At 34.6% G+C, this 18,563-nt stretch overlaps 2 protein-coding genes across 2 annotated transcripts; one reads left to right on the forward strand and one right to left on the reverse strand.

The window, feature by feature from the left end:
• Positions 1-8,756: 8,756 nt before the first annotated feature.
• LOC147387671 (serine carboxypeptidase-like 50) lies at positions 8,757-10,311 on the forward strand. Its single transcript, XM_086420438.1, has one exon. The coding sequence runs from the start codon at positions 8,799-8,801 to the stop codon at positions 10,155-10,157; it is 1,359 nt and encodes a 452-aa protein (XP_086276564.1). The 5' UTR covers positions 8,757-8,798; the 3' UTR covers positions 10,158-10,311.
• Positions 10,312-12,003: 1,692 nt separating this feature from the next.
• Positions 12,004-15,791, reverse strand: LOC147387672 (Tetratricopeptide repeat (TPR)-like superfamily protein). The gene is made up of 2 exons (XM_086420437.1): positions 14,111-15,791; positions 12,004-13,291 (listed from the first exon to the last, which is right to left on the reverse strand). The coding sequence occupies exons 1-2, from the start codon at positions 15,650-15,652 to the stop codon at positions 12,485-12,487; spliced, it is 2,349 nt and encodes a 782-aa protein (XP_086276563.1). The 5' UTR covers positions 15,653-15,791; the 3' UTR covers positions 12,004-12,484.
• Between the last annotated feature and the right edge of the window lie 2,772 nt (positions 15,792-18,563).

The raw sequence follows: 18,563 nt of genomic DNA on the forward strand, positions 1-18,563 counted from the left end.
CCCTACAAACCACATATACCAGGCAATTCGGGAAAATCCTTGTGGGTGCCCTACAAGGGGGTTGAACTCAAGACCTCTTACTTTTTAAAGGGAGGCCATGGTCACTTCGTACAACATCATTATAAATAATTAATGATGTTTGTCATTTGAAATATCTCATGAGAACTTTTAAATAAGTAAAATATTTATAAAAACTGAATTAGGGATACAAAAGTTAAATGTTCAGAAAATCTTAAGGAATTTTTTCCTTTTTCTTTTAAAGGATGCTAGTCTAACTTTTTAATAAGTGAGTCTTTAGTAACTTAATAACATAATTTTTTAGGATGATTTATACATGAACTACACTACGGAAAAAATGGACGGCTGTGAACTGCACTACAGGAAAAATGATCTATAACAACAGTCAGCTAAAATCTGTCGCTATAGACCATTTAGCTACAGCCAAATCTTAAGCCCTTGCTGAAATTTTTTATTTATTTAAATAAAATACTCTCTCACTTTGACTCTCCCTTTCTCTCCGAAACTCACTCTCCTCACGGGTCAGCAAACCCATTTAGCTATTTCCTTGCACTTTGACATAGTTCTTGGGTAGTACTAATCTCACAACACAATCACTAAGTGTATGAAGCGTGGCTAAACACTTGTACTAGTTGTTTTGATGTCTCTCGAATTAACAAAAGACATAGCTTTAGATGGAATTCAATGGAGGAACATGATTCATTATGTGGACTAGAGAGTTTTGTAATAGTGATTTAGTGATGTTGATAGTTAACTTTGTGGAATTGATATGTTTCAGTTGGAATAACAAAACCTCCTCATGCATGGAGAGATTCCTTGGATTACAGTATTCTATGATAATACAGTTTATGATTCTTTTTTTAGTTATGTTTTTATGTTTGGTGTTCATCTTAAAAATTGGAGATTTGGTGACCCATTTTGGTGGCCATACCATCTTCGTTATGCTTCACACACACAAACAAGATTAATTGTGTCAACTATCCAAATTTGGTATGTGGTAGCATTAGAATTTTTTTGGAGAGAAACAAATCGGGCAGCAGATTATTTAGCAAAATTGGGTACTTATTCAAATGATTTTTTTTGTTATTGAAGAGTTATGTAATGTGCCTCAAGAACATGTGAGAATTGTTGAGGAAGATTTAATATGTACCTACACTCGTTAGTAGTGTTTCAGGGTGGGGTCCCTTTAACCCCAGCTTATCAATCAAAAAAAAAAAAAAAAGATTTAAGATCTTACTAAGTAAATCTAGTATGTCTATATGACAATGAAATAAAATTTACTTAGCCAAAAATAAAAATAAAAATAATTAAAAACACTTTCCTTGCTAAGTTAGTAAGGAAAGTAGAAGACTACAACACCCTACGACACCCAAAAACATTATCTGATGCCACATGATTGTAAAGGACAAAATTATATTTACTTTTAAAAAAAATCAAAAGAAAGTTATCTTTTATCATTGAACTTAAGTATGGTTGTGTGACTTTATTTTTAGTAATGGCATTATTTTTTGTGGTGCAAATGTAACTTATTTTTTCCAATAAAGATTAGAATTTTATTAAACATGTTATGTATGGGTTGGGTCAGATATACTTATTTATAAATGAGTTGGGTTTGGGTTTAAGTTTGACACGATTATTAAATGGATCGGATTTGGGTTTGGTAAATTTTCATAATACACTTACCTCAACACGACCCAACCTGACCCATTGCCACCCATAATCCTATGTGACCTGTTTCCCTCTCTTCAAATTTGGGTTCATGGTCTGTCACTCTAGAATGAATCTGATTGTAGAGACAGTTCCATAGAAGGCATTTAAGTCATTTACGTTAGTCTCGTAGATGACCTAGTTCAAGGGAAATGTCATCAATTTGAAAACACATAGGTATATATAATATTGATCAAAATCCAAAATAGGGTATCACCAAAAGTATAGCGTGTTGTTATTTACCACGAAACCAGAAGAAACTAGTACTAGCTTTTAAGGGTGCAACTCGGTTCAATTTGTGGCTAAGTTGGAAATGAACCAACATAGATCGGTTCCACTAAATAAGAACCATAACCGAACTGAAATGCCAATAGAACTGAACCAACCAAAGCCAAACTAGGTCGGTTGGATTCAGTTCAGTTCCATGGGCTACTAATATCCTATAAACTTAGTTGGAAACAACATATTTTTATAAAAAATAATAATAATTAACCTAAAATTTCGTATAATAAATCATTAATCTATTCATATAAAAAAATCATTAATTTATTCATAAAGAAGTCATTAATCTATAAATGCCCTAACTCCTAAAATAACTCATAATAAATGAATATATTTATTGATTTATTATATAAGGTTCGACTCTCGGTTTGGTAAGGCTTGGATATAACCAAACCTTAGTTTTATCCAAGCCTTGAACCAAGAATCGAACCAAATTGATCGATTCTCCATTTCCTAAACCCAGAATTAAACCGCAACTTGTTCCAAACCAAACCCAACTAGCCCAAAGCTATTGGTTTGGATCAAGTCTCAATTTGAACAGGACCAAGTTGTACCCCTACTAGCTTTGAACCTCATTACATTCCAAAAATAACATAAAGAATTCTTTCCAATCTACTTTATTTACATCTCTTTCTTCTTTAAATTAATATTAGTAGGTGATCAATGTCTCAAAACACTGATTTATTTGTACTTTTCCAAATGATCTTCCCGCTTTTAGGCCCTAGTTTTATGGTTATTAGAAAATAATCATATTATCGTATTACATGTTTTATCATGCTAATTAGGCAGAATTGCATGAAATTCTACATTTGTTGGAAATCTGATTACGCATGTGTTCATTGTATAAGTCAAAGAATCAAAAAGTCAAAAGTGAATACAAAAACAATAAAATGACTTTGTTGTACATATAAGAGGAAGATATAAGGACACCATCCAAAGATCAGGCATTTCTTAGCAAGCTTTATCGTGACTCAGTAATCTCTGCCCGTGACGCTGTAAAAGGAGATTTAGTCACCCTAATTTTACACGGCGCGATCTCGCACATGAAAGATGATTGATTGATGGCGGCATCTCAAAAATGATTCCTCCAAAACCTAGTGTCTTATATAAATGGGGCCCTTGCCCATTGATGAAATGGCATCTCTCCTTTAATCTCTTGGCCTTGAGCTAATTCTCTTGTATTTTCCATTTTAGGTTTCTAGTTTCTGTAAATAGTGAGAGTAAGAGAATGAATGAAGAAGGTGTAATTCTTTATTTTCATGAATACAAATATTGTTTCCTTATATTTTCTTGTTCTTGCCATGACCATAGACTAGACTCCCTCCATTAGTGAGAGGAGAAGTCTACAAGAAAGTTTTACCGTTGCTACAATCTAGATTTAACTCCTCTTTGCTCTTTAAGTTCTTTATTGGTTTCACTTCAAGGCCTTGTCCAACTTCATTAAATCAAAATTATAGTTGATCCCTTACACCTTTTTATGCTAGAATTTGATGATTCATGCTTAGATTAGATCAAGATGATTCATGCTTAAATTAGATAATTTGTGATAGGGGTTTCACACTCTAGTAAGTGAAGGAGCCTTAATCTTAATACTTTACATCAGATTTTCATGCTTATCTTCCAACCCAAGATGCAACACCAAGCTTCTTGAATTGAGTGAAGAAAATGATATAGTCTAGATTATACTTAGGTAAATGGCTTTAGGTGGATTCCTCTCTCCAGTGGTTTTTCTTTCCATAATTTCAACTCTAATTTTAGTTAATTGATTCTATGTTTTTGTGACTTACTTTCAACTCAAACTGTTTTAAATTTAGGTTTGATCAATTTTTCCTTTCCTTTGATTCAACCCCTTTTTCCCTATGGTTCGACCATTCACTTGCTCACCAAGTTAAGGTATATTTAAATTATGAATTCATAATCAATATTTCTGAAAGGAAAACAACGACTTCCATCAGTAGATGGCATGCGCAACCCCAAAGGGTTGGCCTAGTGGCAAGTCAAGCCTTGATAAGATCCTCAAGAAGAGTAGATCAAATGTTCCTTGGGGCCATCCTCCAGGGTCCGTTTGACCTTTGACTCAACCAGTTGCACGTAAGACTTTCCAAGGGGGCAGTGCGTGCGGCCGTGGGATTAATCTCACTCGAAGGGTGGGGATACCCACGATAAGCAGAAAAATAAAAAAGTTGGGATGTGCAAAGGAACTTGTTCTAAAAGTCAGAATTTATGCATGATTTTTTTATTTATTTATAATTCTCTTAAAAGTTATTTTTACAATTTATCTCATACTAGAGTTTGCTCATACATACATGCACATAATCCTTTTTGGGGTTAAGGGGGTAAGAAAGGAAAGGCAATAAATTTGGAGGGCTATTAATGTAAAAATGATAATACAAGAAAGGTAATAAAGTTGGATGGGATATTCTAGGGAAGAGGTAAAAAGTAGGAAGGCAATAAAGTTGAAAAGGTATTCTTAGAAAGTAATAGAAAAGAAAAGACAATGAGAGTCTATTTGATATAGCATGGAAAATCATTTTCCATGGATTTTGAAATCCATGAAAAAATGGAAGTAGAAAATGTGTAGGGGTGGAAAACCAAAGTCCTCCTGTTTGATTGCTTTTAGCTTGGAAAATATAGAGGGGTGGAAGAAGAAAAAGAAAAAGAGGAAGAAAGGAGATATTTATATATGGTAGAGGTGGAGATGATGGCGGAGAGAGGGGGGTAGATTAAAGGAGGGGACTAAGGGAGGAGGAGAAGAAGAAGAAGAAGAGAGAAAGAGAAAGAGGAGGACTACCCATGGTGGTGACTACGATTGTGGCGGTTGTTAACGATAAATATGGTGCAGGTGATAGTGGGGAACAAGAAGGAGATGATAGAGATTTGGGTTTTAATTTGGTAATGGATTTCATTTTCTCATAGGCGTAGATGAGAAAATCCGATGAGAAAATGAAATCCAACTTTGTTGAACTCTATTGATCGTGTATCATAAAATGATTTATTTTCTTATTTTATGTATCTCGAGATAGATCATGAAATTTACTATCAACAATACCAATGTGTTTCGAAACTTATGGCATGCATCCATTGACCTCAGTCTTCTAAATAGACTAATCAAAAAAGGCTAAAATGCCTTCATCTTCAACATCTAGTCGAAAACCCAAAATTTTCTTTTCAAAACCTATCTTTAACCTCTTTTGATAAAAAGTTTAACCTTCATCATCTATCTTAAGATTTTATCTATTTCAAGTCTCAAAGAAAGATACAATTTTTGTGAAAAATATAAAATAATGATATTGTGGTAGACAAATTTAGGATTTTCTCGAAAAAGAGAGTTCTCCAAAAGGAGGCATTGTAGAAAACCATGGTTGAAGATAAAATTCAAAAGTTTAAAGTTAACATAGAGGTTGAAGTTTACTAGTTTTGAGTAGAGAAAAACAAATAGGATATTTGGGGAAATTGAAAAAAATGGGATTTTGCGTAGAAAAATCTATGGTTTTATGTAAAAGGTTAATTCTAGGTTGGAAAAAATGAATTGAAGAAAAAGTTGAGTAGATATACTATAGAGATTGAAGAGCTTGAAGATGCTTAGTTTTGAGGAGAAAATCTAAGTTTTTAGCTAGAAGTTGAAAATGAGGGTGTTTGAGTCTTTTTCATTAGTGTACGTAGAAAACTAATGTCAAGTGACGTATGCTAGCATCAGTTTCAAAACACAGGGGGTGTCTCTAATATTTATCAAAACATGGGAGTGGGGCACGTCTAAATCACCCTAAAAATTAGGTTATTAAGTTACTAAAAGTTCCCTCATTAAAAGGTTAGTGTATGTTTGGTAGCACTTGAAGTCTGAATGGAAGTGGTCCATCTTTAAAATTCAGACTTTAGAAGTTTTATTTTCATTTGTTTCATTTCAAATTTCAGACTTCATAATTGAAATTCATAAATTTTGAACCAATGATGAGGGGATACTGTGTGAAACTTCTGAAATCTGGTTTCTAGTTTCTAGACTTCAAACTTGAGTAGTGTTACCAAACATAGCCTTAAGACTATATCATCCTTTAAAAGAAAAAAAGAAGGAAATTCTTTAAATATTTTGAACGTTTAGTTTCTACAACCATAATTCGATTTTGCTATAAATATTGTACCCATTTAAAAGTTCTCATTGACATATTTTCAATGACAAACATCATTAGTTATTAATAATAATTATAAGATTTACATTTGTCATTTTAACATTTAAGTAGTATTTTATGTTGTTGTGTAATTCAAATCCTATTGTACCATTATCAACATGATTTATTATTACTAATAATATGATAAAGATGTAAAGTAACATTAAATTTTGTTGTCAGCAAAGCTACACAAGTTTCTACCTTACCCATCATCTAAATGCACATGCTTATTCTTCCTTGCCCCCTTCCTCATGCCCATCTCCCTCCCTGCCTACAATGTAGTCACACATCGTGCCCAAAAATCATTAAAGATGGATAAAATTTTGTTCAAATCCTAGAAAAATCGAATCCCTGAATGTTTATGATTGTGGTCATATCCTCCCAAACATCTTGAGAAAATCCATTAGGATTTATAAGAAAAATTAATTTTTTGTTACAATAGAAGAATCATAAGGGATTCAATGATAGAGAAATTTGCTATACGATGCTTCTTTTGATCTTAAAATTTTCACTATGTTGCCGACCATGAATTTCTTTCGAGAATGGTGAGTCTCATTAACTAAATTAGAAGCAACAATCAGAATCCATCATTTACCATTTTTGATTGTCAATCGTTGGAACAAAGATACGAAGGTAGAATTATACATGTAATTTAATTTGATTCATGTTTATTTATTTGAATCAATGTGTGCAAGGTTTTTAAGATGGATATTTTGATTGTTGTTGCTAGCGATGATATCAAGGTAGGTAATACTCTAAATGTTATTTGCTTAACTTAAATTAATTTAAATATGTATTTGTATGTTATTGAGGATTGTATTCAAAATCATTTTAATTAGCATCACAAAATCTCTCACATATCGTCCATATTAACATAAATCAATAGTTTTATTTTCTACGTCAATATAGAGTTAAACAACAAATTTTGATTGACTTTAAAGATCACCATATTTGAGGTATGGTATAGACGGTGGTGTGGTGGAAGTGAATTTTCCATCCTAATTTATTTTTTTGGGTTGGGTTGCTTAGAAGAAGAATTTTTTTTTATGACAAGGGTGTCCAAACTTACGTCCGACTAGGGGAGTTGAAAGAGCTGTAGGGTCGGAGCCAAGGCATATTGGTCCCTCCCCGGGCACGCGGGTGTCATTCCCGCACATCACAAGCACCAGGTAAGTGAGGTTGTGCCCTCGTGGGTGGTCCCAAGGAAATATTGCTCATACTGGATATCGAACTCGCAACCTACGGACTCCCACCACTTATTGGATCCGAAATTGCCATTAAGACATCCCCTCGAGGTTGTAGATACATTAGTTCTTACAGCCAAATTATTTGTTCTCCCATATAAAGACATGCCACCTAGACATCATATTTTCATATAGAAATGGGAGACTGTTCCGGATCGTGACTCTTATCATAAATTTTATGATGAGAGAAAGTTGTGTCTGTTGAGGTCAACATTTGAAAGGTAAAAAGTACCCCACTTCTACACTTAACCTTATTATTATTAAGGGCATTTTCATAAAAATGCATAGAATTCTAATAACAACATTGGCCAGTTTTTTCAAAAATATCTTTCCACCTCTGTTGTATCTCTTGTACTACTTTTTTAATTTATTAAGAATCGAGATCCCATACGGTGTCCTATTTCTATAGATAGGATCAGTGTCTACATGGCGTAATTTGATTAAGAAACAAATACATTGGGCTGTGACTTGATTAAAGTCCGAGGTGTTTAAATACCAACTAAAGTGTACCACGTAGGCATCTATCCTATTTTATAGCTCGGGACATCATATTGGACCTTGAGTCTTTTAGTAATAGTCCTCCAAATTTATTGGCTTTCCTTTCTATCTCTTTTAACCTCGATAGGATGCCCATGCCAGTTATGCATGATCAAATTTTAAATTATGTATTTAAAATTTTAAAACATATTTTAAAGTAATTATAAAAATATAAAATCTTACCTAAAATGAAAAAAAATTAATAAATACACGTGCTTTTTACACATGCCACCTACTAGTTTTAATTAAAAGAAGCAAACGAGGTTAATAAAGTATGTTTGGAAATTAAAGGGTTCTTTAATTCATTTCTTGAATAAGGTTCAAAGCTATTACCAGGTTCGCTCCAACTGAGCCGAACCACAAACTAGAACAAAATAAACCAATTGGCAGATAGATTTGTCCTGGTTTCTTGGAAAACAACAAACTCACCATACTTTGATCAATATTAGAGATACCCGTGCTTTGAGTTTTTGATCAATATTAGAGATATCTATGTATTTTTAAACTGATGACATGTCATCTAATTGGTCTTCGATGAGATTAACATAAATGACCTAAATGCCCTCGGTGAAACTATCTCTATGAATCAGGTTCGTTCTGATCCAAAATCGAACAGAGGGAACCATGCCACATAAGATAAAAGAAGGACCAGCACCCAAACAGTCAGATTTAAGTTCTTGTTTGACTTGATAGACTATTCTTAAGGTCTATGGTTGTTTAGGCCTCCAAATTATTAATAAGGTAAAAACCCCAAAATGTCCATTGTTTCAACATGCCCATCTTTTATTTATCAAAGAATCTTTATAATCCAATCAAATAGGAGTCGATACCAAGATCAAAAACAGTAATGGGGTCAACTCCCAACTTCCTCCCCCTTCTCCTCCTTCTCTTCCTTTCTTTTCTTCACCATTTTCATGCAGATTCCACTCCTTTCTTCCCTAAAGAAGCCCTCCCAACAAAATCAGGTTACCTTCCAATCAATTCCACCTCAAATTCAGCTATTTTCTTCACTTTCTATGAAGCTCAACAACCCATTTCTCCTCTACCACAAACACCCCTCCTCTTCTGGCTCCAAGGCGGCCCTGGCTGCTCTTCCATGCTCGGTAACTTCTTCGAACTTGGCCCATGGCGCGTTAATTCCGATTACGAAGATGGTCAAAATCCAATTCTCAAACCAAATCCCGGTGCTTGGAATCATTTATTTGGCCTAGTTTTCATAGATAACCCAATTGGGACTGGATTTAGTATTGCTTCGTCGCCGGAAGAGATTCCGAAAGACCAAGAAACAGTTGCCAAACACCTTCTCATCGCTCTTCGCGCATTTATCTCATCAAACCCTTTGTTCAAATCTCGACCAATTTACATCACTGGTGAGAGCTATGCTGGAAAATATGTTCCTGCAATTGGGTACTACATTTTACAACAGAATTCTCACCTACCTGTTTCTCGACAAGTGAATTTAAGGGGAGTTGCAATTGGTAACGGGTTGACGGACCCTATTACTCAGGTAGCTACACATGCCATAACCGCGTACTACTCAGGCCTCGTCAATGAGAAACAGATGACCCAACTTGAAGTAATTCAAGACGAAACCGTAAGATTGATCGAAGAAGGTAAATGGAGTGAGGCCACCAATGTGCGTGGAAGGGTATTGCGACGATTGCAAAACATGACAGGATTGGCTACTCTCTATGATCTTAGAAGAAAGAAGCCTTATGAAACTGACTTGGTCACTGAATTTCTACAGAGGGAAGAGGTGAAGAAGGCTTTGGGTGTCGAGAAATCAATGGTGTGGGAGGAATGCAGCGAAGTTGTGGCGAGTGCTTTGCACAACGATGTGATGAAGAGTGTGAAGTTCATGGTAGAGGAATTGGTGAATAAGAGTAAGGTTTTGTTGTATCAAGGGCAGTTCGATTTGAGAGATGGAGTGGTTTCGACCGAGGCGTGGATAAAGAAAATGAAATGGGAGGGACTTGAGGAGTTTTTAATGGAAGAGAGGAAGGTGTGGAAAGTGAATGGAGAGGTTGCTGGGTATGTGCAAAGACGGGGAAGCTTGAGCGAAGTCGTGGTTTCGGGAGCTGGACACCTTGTTCCTGCCGATCAGACATTGAGTTCTCAAGCAATGATACAAGATTGGGTTTTGGAGAGAGGATTGTTTGGTGATGAAAAGAGGGGTTTGTCCTCAAATTTCAATGGTTCTCTTTGAATGATGTTACCGTCTTTGTAGAAGAGAACTAAGGAATTATGTTGTTTGATTAGGGAGAAAAGGCTGGGATGGATCTGTTGATTATGTAACTCATGTCAAAGAAATTTAAGTGATCTTGTTTCTTCCATAAATAAATTAACAATTCTATTGGCAACCTCTCTTAGATAAAGGATTTCTTTTATGAGTGTTGGACAATGTCGATGCAAGTATGCAACTTAGCTCTGTGAACTATCAACCAGCATAGAATTAATGCATGTAAATGATGGGCTAAAGTTGCAATATTTACAATATGGGAAAATATAAAACCCGGGTGAGACAGATTTGTGATCCGAACGACATTGACAAGGATTGATTTTGATGGAAGCTCTTGCAGAGAAGGTATTTGTGGCAAGAGAATAATTCAGATTTGTTGTACAAAAAATTATTAAAAATTTGACACAATAATAGGTCAAGATATTATGGCACAACAAATTCGATGCGCCAGAGTATGGAGATGAGTCAAGAAAGACCTTAAGTTCTATGAAGATGATTTCCTTACCACGGAAGCCATTCCCATTCAAAACTAACCTCTGAAGTTCTAATAAAACTTTCAAAACAGAAGTTCAAATGAATGGTAAAAAAAAGGATGGTGCAGAATTCTTATTCAATAAGTAATGAAATGAGCTGTTTTTTGTGACAATGATCTCCATGATGTCAAATTTGGCATCATAATATCCTGAGCGAAAAATAATATAAAATGTAAATTATTATTATTATTATTATTTTGATGATTTCGATAATGAAAGCACCTGCCTTTCCATATGAAGGTAATTTGAATAAATTTTTTGATAAATAAAAGGAATATATTAAAATAAAGGAAAAGGAAAGCAAAATACAAGAGACAAGAGGCGCACAGCCAAAACAGACCGAAGCAATCACCCCACAGATATGTTACAGACCCTCTCCCGGTGAAACAGAAAATCCTCAAAAAAGAACCCTCGAGCACCACAAAAGCCTTACTCCAATAAAATAAAAACTCCAGGATCGACGGGATCAATTGGCCAACATCAAGATCTTTTCCTTCAAAGATTCTTCTATTACATCCCTTCCAAATTCCCCAAGAAATAGCAAACGAAGTTAACGACCACAAAAATCTCTTGGGCCTGTTGAATGGCACTCCCAACTGTCCCCAAGCCACGTAGACATCTCTCACAGAAAAGCCAGGAACCTTGCACACCAAACAATAAAAGGAAGTGAGACCAAATCTCCCTAGCCACCCCACAATGTAGAATAAGGAATTGAATGAATTTCATAACTCATCATTCTGACTAATCAGAAGAGAACCATAAGATAGATTGTAAGTTGAAACTGAGACAACAACAAAAATGCTAAGAATATAAAGAGAACTTATCAGAGAATCAAACAAGATGAAAAGGTAATTTAACTATACCTTGGAATAGACCCATCAACTGGTTCTGGTCAAGATCAATGATTTGATGAAGTTTTGCCTAGTCCACTATTCAACAAAAATTCCTGTTAACTGGCTTAGAAAGAGAAACAAAAAAAGAAAAGAAAAGGAGATGGGTAGTTCATCATTTTCTCATAAGCGTCAAAATCGATATAAACTCCCTCATCTGAAACACCTCTCCTGATATGTCTTCAAGATGGCCCCGGCTGCTACTCCATGCTTGGTAACTTCTATGAGCTTGGTTCATGGCTTATAAACTCCAATTACAAAGATGGCAAAACCCAAATTCTCAAACAGAATCCTAGGTCTTGGAATAATCTATTCACCATTGTTTTCCTCAATAACCCAATTAGGTGGGTTCAGGGTATTTCTTTGAACACTACTCTTTTGAGATATGAAGAATCAAATCCTAGATGGATTTGGTTGTTGTTGAATTTTCAACACTGTTGATGTTGTTATCTGATTCTGAAATAGTTACCAGATAGGCCTTTCAGAATGTCGAGTAATTGAGTCTTCTTTGTAGCCGAAAGAGGCTAATAATATCCAACTGATTGATGGTTTAGTTAGTTTCTATGGTTCTTGTTCAATGCCTCTCATATCTATATACAAGCCTTGATTAATTAGACATGGCTTTAGAGAATCTGGAGCTTCGAATCTCTATTTATCTGATTCTGAAATATAATCATGGTTAGGCCTGTCGAAAATTCCTTGAAGGGAACAGCACAGATGATCTTGACAGTTTTCTTCTTGAATCCACAAAAATAAGAATGTTTTACATTGTAGAATGTATGTAGCAGAGTGTCGACCCTCATTGGATCCCCTCAATGGATCAATGACTACGACCCTAGCACGATTCCCACTCTTTTCCAGCTCTCGACTCTCACCAGTAATCCCCACAAGAACATGAACCACAACTGAAATGGTGGAAACGGTTAGAATCCCTTAAAATTATCAACCTTCCCATGAGCTTAGATATATATTTTATCGCAGTATGGCAATCTTCACACACCCGTAAGTTCTTAATCACCCGGATTGGTCGCCCTGGAGGAACCATTAAGATCCCAAATGCCACAGCTAGTTTTTCACTATGATACTTGAGCATATGCTCCTTCTCCTCCTCTTCAACATCGTGCAAAACCATCTTTGTTGCTGAAACATAACCTTCCCTCTTCATATAGAGATCCAACTCCTCTAAGAAAGCATAGATTTTGTCCTTATCAGGGTGCACCGAATCACCAACCGAGAATGTGTGAACCTTGTTCTTCACCTCAAGCCAACTAAACCCGGGAACCTTCTTCACACCTCTATCTCTCATGATCACTCTCAATTTTCCAACATCACTCCATCTACCTGAAGATGCATATAAGTTTGAGAGGAGAACGTACATGCCCGAATTATCTGGCTCCATCTCAAAAATCTTCTCGGCTGCCTCTTCACCTAATTTAGTATTGCCGTGAATCCGACTTGCTCCGAGAAGAGCACCCCATGTTGCCGCATCTGGCTCGAATGGCATGTTTCTCATGAGAGCTTCGGCATCTTCCAAGCATCCCGCCCTGCCTAGAAGATCGATCATGCAAGTGTAGTGTTGTGCCTTTACTATCATATTGTAATCTCGAGACATTGAATGGAAATATTCTTTTCCTTTATGTACTAAGCCAGCATGACTACAAGCAGATAGAACACCAACCTGAATACATGTGAAACCATACAAAGCAAAGCATCATACATAATGAATGGAGTGTGTTTCCAAGATTTTGTTTTTAATTGGGATAACATTTGTAACAATTAGCTACCCGCTGGGCATGTATTTTTTATTTCTTTCTTTTTTCCCTTGTTGTTTCTCTTGTTTGTTATTTGGGGGCTACCTCAGCCTCCCTATCTTCTTTTTCATTTATATGATTTATACTTATCAAAAAAAATCATACATAATGAATGGATAAAATAAAATGAATGGAAATGAAAAGTTAAATACAATTTTGCTTCTTGTTTTCATCTCACTAAATAAATTTTCTTTCTAGTTTATAGGTTGGCTTATTAAATTGCACTCATCTTACATAAAACAACAAATTTGAGAACTTTAGAAAATTCTACAGCCATAAACAATAATTAGAGAGGAGTTCACTATGAAAACTAAGCAAGGAAATATTTTCATTATGCAGCATTAACCATTGATTATCTGTCAAGCTTTCTGAGAGTGGAAACCCAGTTCACAGGTAAAAGGAACAGAAAGAACCCATTAAAATTCTTTTTCATGGGTGCTTTGTTTATAAAGAAGGTAGGAATGTAACTCCATTTTCTATGTATAAAATCTGGGTATCAGAAAAAAAAAATTCCAATTCAAACCAATAATTGCTTCACTATCAAATATGAAAATATAGAACAAGGTTAAAAAACTCAAAACAATGGGAATATAAAAAATAATGCCCATCATGTTAAATGGAATGAAATTTTTACATACAATGCATCTAATGAGTATCCTTAGTAACAGAACAAAAGAACAAATTACCATAGTGACGTCATCCGGTTTGATACCCTCCATCTTCATCGACTCAAAAATTTTCAGAGCCTCCTTACCAAACCCATGTCTAGCATAACCCGTGATCATTGTATTCCAAGTGACCAAATCCTTCTCCACCATCCCCTCAAACACATCATAAGCTTCTTCTATACTCCCACACTTACAATACATCGCAAGAAGTGCATTCCCCACATAGCAACCCATCTCATATCCAGCCTTAACAAGCCTACCGTGCACTTCCTTCCCGAACTCCAAAGCCGCAATATCAGCACATGTGCTCAAAGCACATGTAAATGTCGACCTATTCATCCTCTCCCCATCTCTCTTCATCTCTATAAAAAGACGCAAAGCCTCTTCACTATAGCCACACTGAGCAAATCCAGCAATAATAGCTGCCCAAGAGATGGAATCACGTCGAGGCATCTCAATGAACAAGCTTTGAGCTCGATCAATCTCCCCATTTTGAGCATAACCCGTAATCATAGTATTCCAAGTACTAATGTTCCGACACGGCATTGCCTCAAACAATTCCCAAGCCAAGTCCATCCTCTTACATTGTGAGTACCCCGCAATCATTGCGTTCCATGAAACAGAATTCTTTTCGGGCATTTCATTAAAGATTCTTTGGGCTTCCATCAACATCCCATTCTGCACGTACCCCGACACCATAGCCGTCCACGTGAACACATCCCGAATTGGAGACTCTTCGAACAATTTCTGTGCTTCCAACAATTCCCCATTTTGGGCATAACCCGAAATCATAGTATTCCACGAAACTTCATCTCTCCTTGGCATTCCATCAAAAAGCCGACGAGCATCAACCAATCTCTTCCTCCTCACATATCCCGCCATCATCGAATTCCACGAAACTGTCTCCCAATCTGATTTCGATTCGAAAAGCTGATGGGCAAGCTCAATTCGCCCATTCTGTATATACCCGGCAAGTATACCATTCCATGATATAGAATTCTTATTCGGCATCCGATCAAATATCTCTCTAGCTTCATCTATATACCCATTCTGCGCATAACCCGATAACATAGTATTCCAAGAAACGACATCTCGTTCAGGCATTTTATCGAACAGTAATCGAGCCGAACTAAGATTACGATTCCGAACATACCCATTGATCATTATATTCCAAGAAACAAGATCTCTTTCTGGCATTGTATCAAAGAATTGGCGAGCAAGATCAAATTTGTCATTCATCAAGTAACCTGAGATCACAGCGTTCCACGAGACGGATGTTCGACGTGGCATTGTTTCAAATATATTGAGAGCTGATTCTACTTGACCGTTACGCATGTGTTCACTGATTGACATGTTCCATTTCACGATCTCTGCTGCGTCAGTGACTGTTTTGGAAGATTGGGCATTCTTCGAATTCTTGGATTTTCTTCTAATGGGAAATTGATTTGGTTTTCTTTCGAGTTTGGGAAGTTCAAGTGGATGGTTTTGTTGTAAGAGTTCGGAGCTTGTGTGTAAGAATCTGAGGAACCGGTTTGCGTAGCAGCATGAGCATCCATGCATTTTTATTTTATTTTTTATTTTTTAACATTTAAGTCCAGTTTAAGACTATTGTTCTCCAACTTGATGACTATAAATTGATGCCAGTCCGGAGTCCTAAGTTTTTGGTCGGATTGTTTGAGTGCCCTCGTGAAACTAGACCAAAAACTTAAAAAGGGTCGGATTTTATTCAAAATTCAAGTGATCCAAATACAAATTTCGCCGATTTAGTTTCTTCAATAATAAATTTATGTTTCTTGATTTGTTGAATTTAATGATAATTTTTTAATCAAAATAGTTGGACTTATAAATTAGTTAGTATTTTTTTTTTATCATTCGAAGAATGAGTTGGTTTATTTCATATCGATTTATAATTCAATCTTAGTAGGAACAAATCTTACTATAAAATTAGATTATTTATTTAAAAATTTTTTCTTGACATGAGATGTGTAATTAATATATGTACAAATTTAGGTTGTAATTATATTTATGTTTTTTTAGTGTCATATATTTATTATGATATGATGGTTGGAATGTAGTGAATATATAAATTTTGATTATACAAGTAGATTTTTATAAGTGAAATTTTTTTATAAGTCTAATTTTTAGGTGAAGTTCTATCGAAATTATTTGAAAAAATATATATATTATATTTAAACTTTGAAGATCTTAATTTTGATTTTTTTTTTTCTTTTCAATTCACCCTCAATTTGAGAAAATCTAGATCCTTAAACAGGGGCGCAACAATCAAGAAATCAGTAAATCAAGTGATAATTTATTTTTAAAAAATCAATTTGATCAATGTCATTAACCATGTGAAATGATGAATGATCCGCCTGCTTCATAAAAATTTTCTAAAGTAAATTATTTTCATTCACTCCCAAAGCAGTGAGTTAACTTATTGAGTGTTTTTGCAAAATAAAATCGATTTCGAAAAGTCACGTTCCATTAAAAATCAGCGAGTTAACTTGTCATTTTATCAAAAAAAATCAATGCATGTGATCCAAAACAAATCGAGTTAACTCATTGGTTTTTTCAATTTGAAAATTTTTCCAATTATATCCAATATACATACAAGAAAATAATGAATTAACTCGATTCATTTACATCACAAATCTGAAAAAAAAAAAAAAAAACAAATGTTAATTGAGTGCACTCAATTCATTTCAAAGAAAAATCCCCACGATTATCCAAATAATAATCCATGATGATTGGGACAATTTATGACCCTTGATATTTATAAAAAAAAATGCACTTCAATAAAGCGCAATCACGTTCAACCTTAACCTTGCTTCGATCCATGACTTATCAATCTCTTCCAATCAATTAAATTTTACTCATACACACGACGAATATTATATAAGGCTTGCAATATCAAATCATTATTTTTTGGTCTCCATTAAAGAAGAGATCAGCCAATCATTGGATTGAAAAATACATGAAATCATCATTAGATTTCAGCCATTCCATGATAATCATACTACCCCTTGAATATAAAATGAGATAGTTTTTTATGAACAAAAATATTAAAAAGTAAACTAAACCTACCCTTAATCGAATATTTTCTTGTTTTTAGAGACCTTTAGAATGGTTGTTAGCCAAAGTCGATGGAGAGAAAAAGAGGTGTTTGAGAGAAGATTTGACAAAAGAGGATGAAACGTGTGAGAGAGGGCTGAAATATGGAAGAGAAAACGTATGGGAGAGAGAGAGGTCTGCGATGAAAATTGGATTTAATTCTTTTTTCTTTCTTTTTCAATGGGACAGTCTTTTTTGACATTTGGGAAGCTTTTCAATCCTAGAATTTTTCTTCAAGATTTCTATTTTGGGTTTTTTTTTTTTTTTTTTTTAATTAATAGTGTGGGATCCACCCAACACAAAGGAATGAATGAGAGAAGGCCAAATGTTTCTTTGTGGATTTTATTGCCTTCTTATGTAGGATTTATTTGTTTCTTTAATTTTCACTTGACTTGTGCAATATAAAAGCAACTTGGTTCCTTGTAAAGTTGTCATTTTAAATTTCTCTTTTTACATGATTTTTTATTATTTTATTTTTGCAAGTTTCTTTTAGATAGCCTTGTATTTGGATCTTGCGTGAGTGGGGTATTTGAAGATATGGGGTATTGATCATATGCATCTCACTAATTTCGATACACCCACCTCTCTAATAGTGATTGGCCAAAGTTTTTCATTTAAGGTTTAATTTTTTGTTGATTGATCAATTATTAATTGGTTCGATGATGTTAATTGGTCGACGTTTGGTTAGAATTCATGATTAATTTGAAAAAATTAATGATTTGCAATTGATTAATGATCGAAAATTGCGTTTATGAATAAAAAATTAATCGAAGGAGGGAATTATTGATTAGATTGGTCTAAATCTCAATTTTTTAATTCTTTAGATCAACTTGATTGGTCGATTGGGATTATTTTGTTGGATCGACAAATTTTATTGGTTTATTTTGTGTGATTGGTTCGATTAACATGATCGATTGAGTTAATTGTTTTAACAAAAGATTTAATTTGATTTGTTTCACTTTATTTGATCTTTAAGTTTTAGATTAATTTTTGAATTTCCATTTTTGATTTCCAACTAAGGTTTCGATTTTCTGATCAAGGCTTTAATTTCGTCATTTCCTGTGATCGAGGGTTGTTATTTCACGTAGTGAAAATCATCATATCATATGACAATAGGTTTCATTCCTAGGAATCAAGATTTTCAGATAAATGTTGAACGTCAATTAATATTTTGGTCATTTTTGTAATTCTTAATAAATTTCTTCGTTTTCACCAATTTTAGTCTTGTTAGACTTGAAATAACATTCCGAGAGTAATAAATGTAATTTCGAGATATTTTGGAGGTGTGGAGTCCATGATGGGTATTTTCGTTATTTTGTCAATTTTCATAAATTTCAATGAGCGGCTTCTTTGTATCCCA

The sequence above is a fragment of the Akebia trifoliata genome, chromosome 13 (genome assembly GCF_017979445.1).
Source record: "Akebia trifoliata isolate Shusen 1 chromosome 13, ASM1797944v1, whole genome shotgun sequence".
In the NCBI taxonomy this organism is placed as follows: Eukaryota; Viridiplantae; Streptophyta; class Magnoliopsida; order Ranunculales; family Lardizabalaceae; genus Akebia; species Akebia trifoliata.

Bases quoted from the DNA above. Each gene is read 5' to 3' on its own strand.
- LOC147387671 (XM_086420438.1), top strand. From the start codon at position 8,799: ATGGGGTCAACTCCCAACTTCCTCCCCCTTCTCCTCCTTCTCTTCCTT.
- LOC147387672 (XM_086420437.1), bottom strand. From the start codon at position 15,652: ATGCATGGATGCTCATGCTGCTACGCAAACCGGTTCCTCAGATTCTTA. The intron at 13,292-14,110 runs GTAATTTGTTCT...ACATGTATTCAG, and splicing joins AACCGGATGACGTCACTATG to GTTGGTGTTCTATCTGCTTG.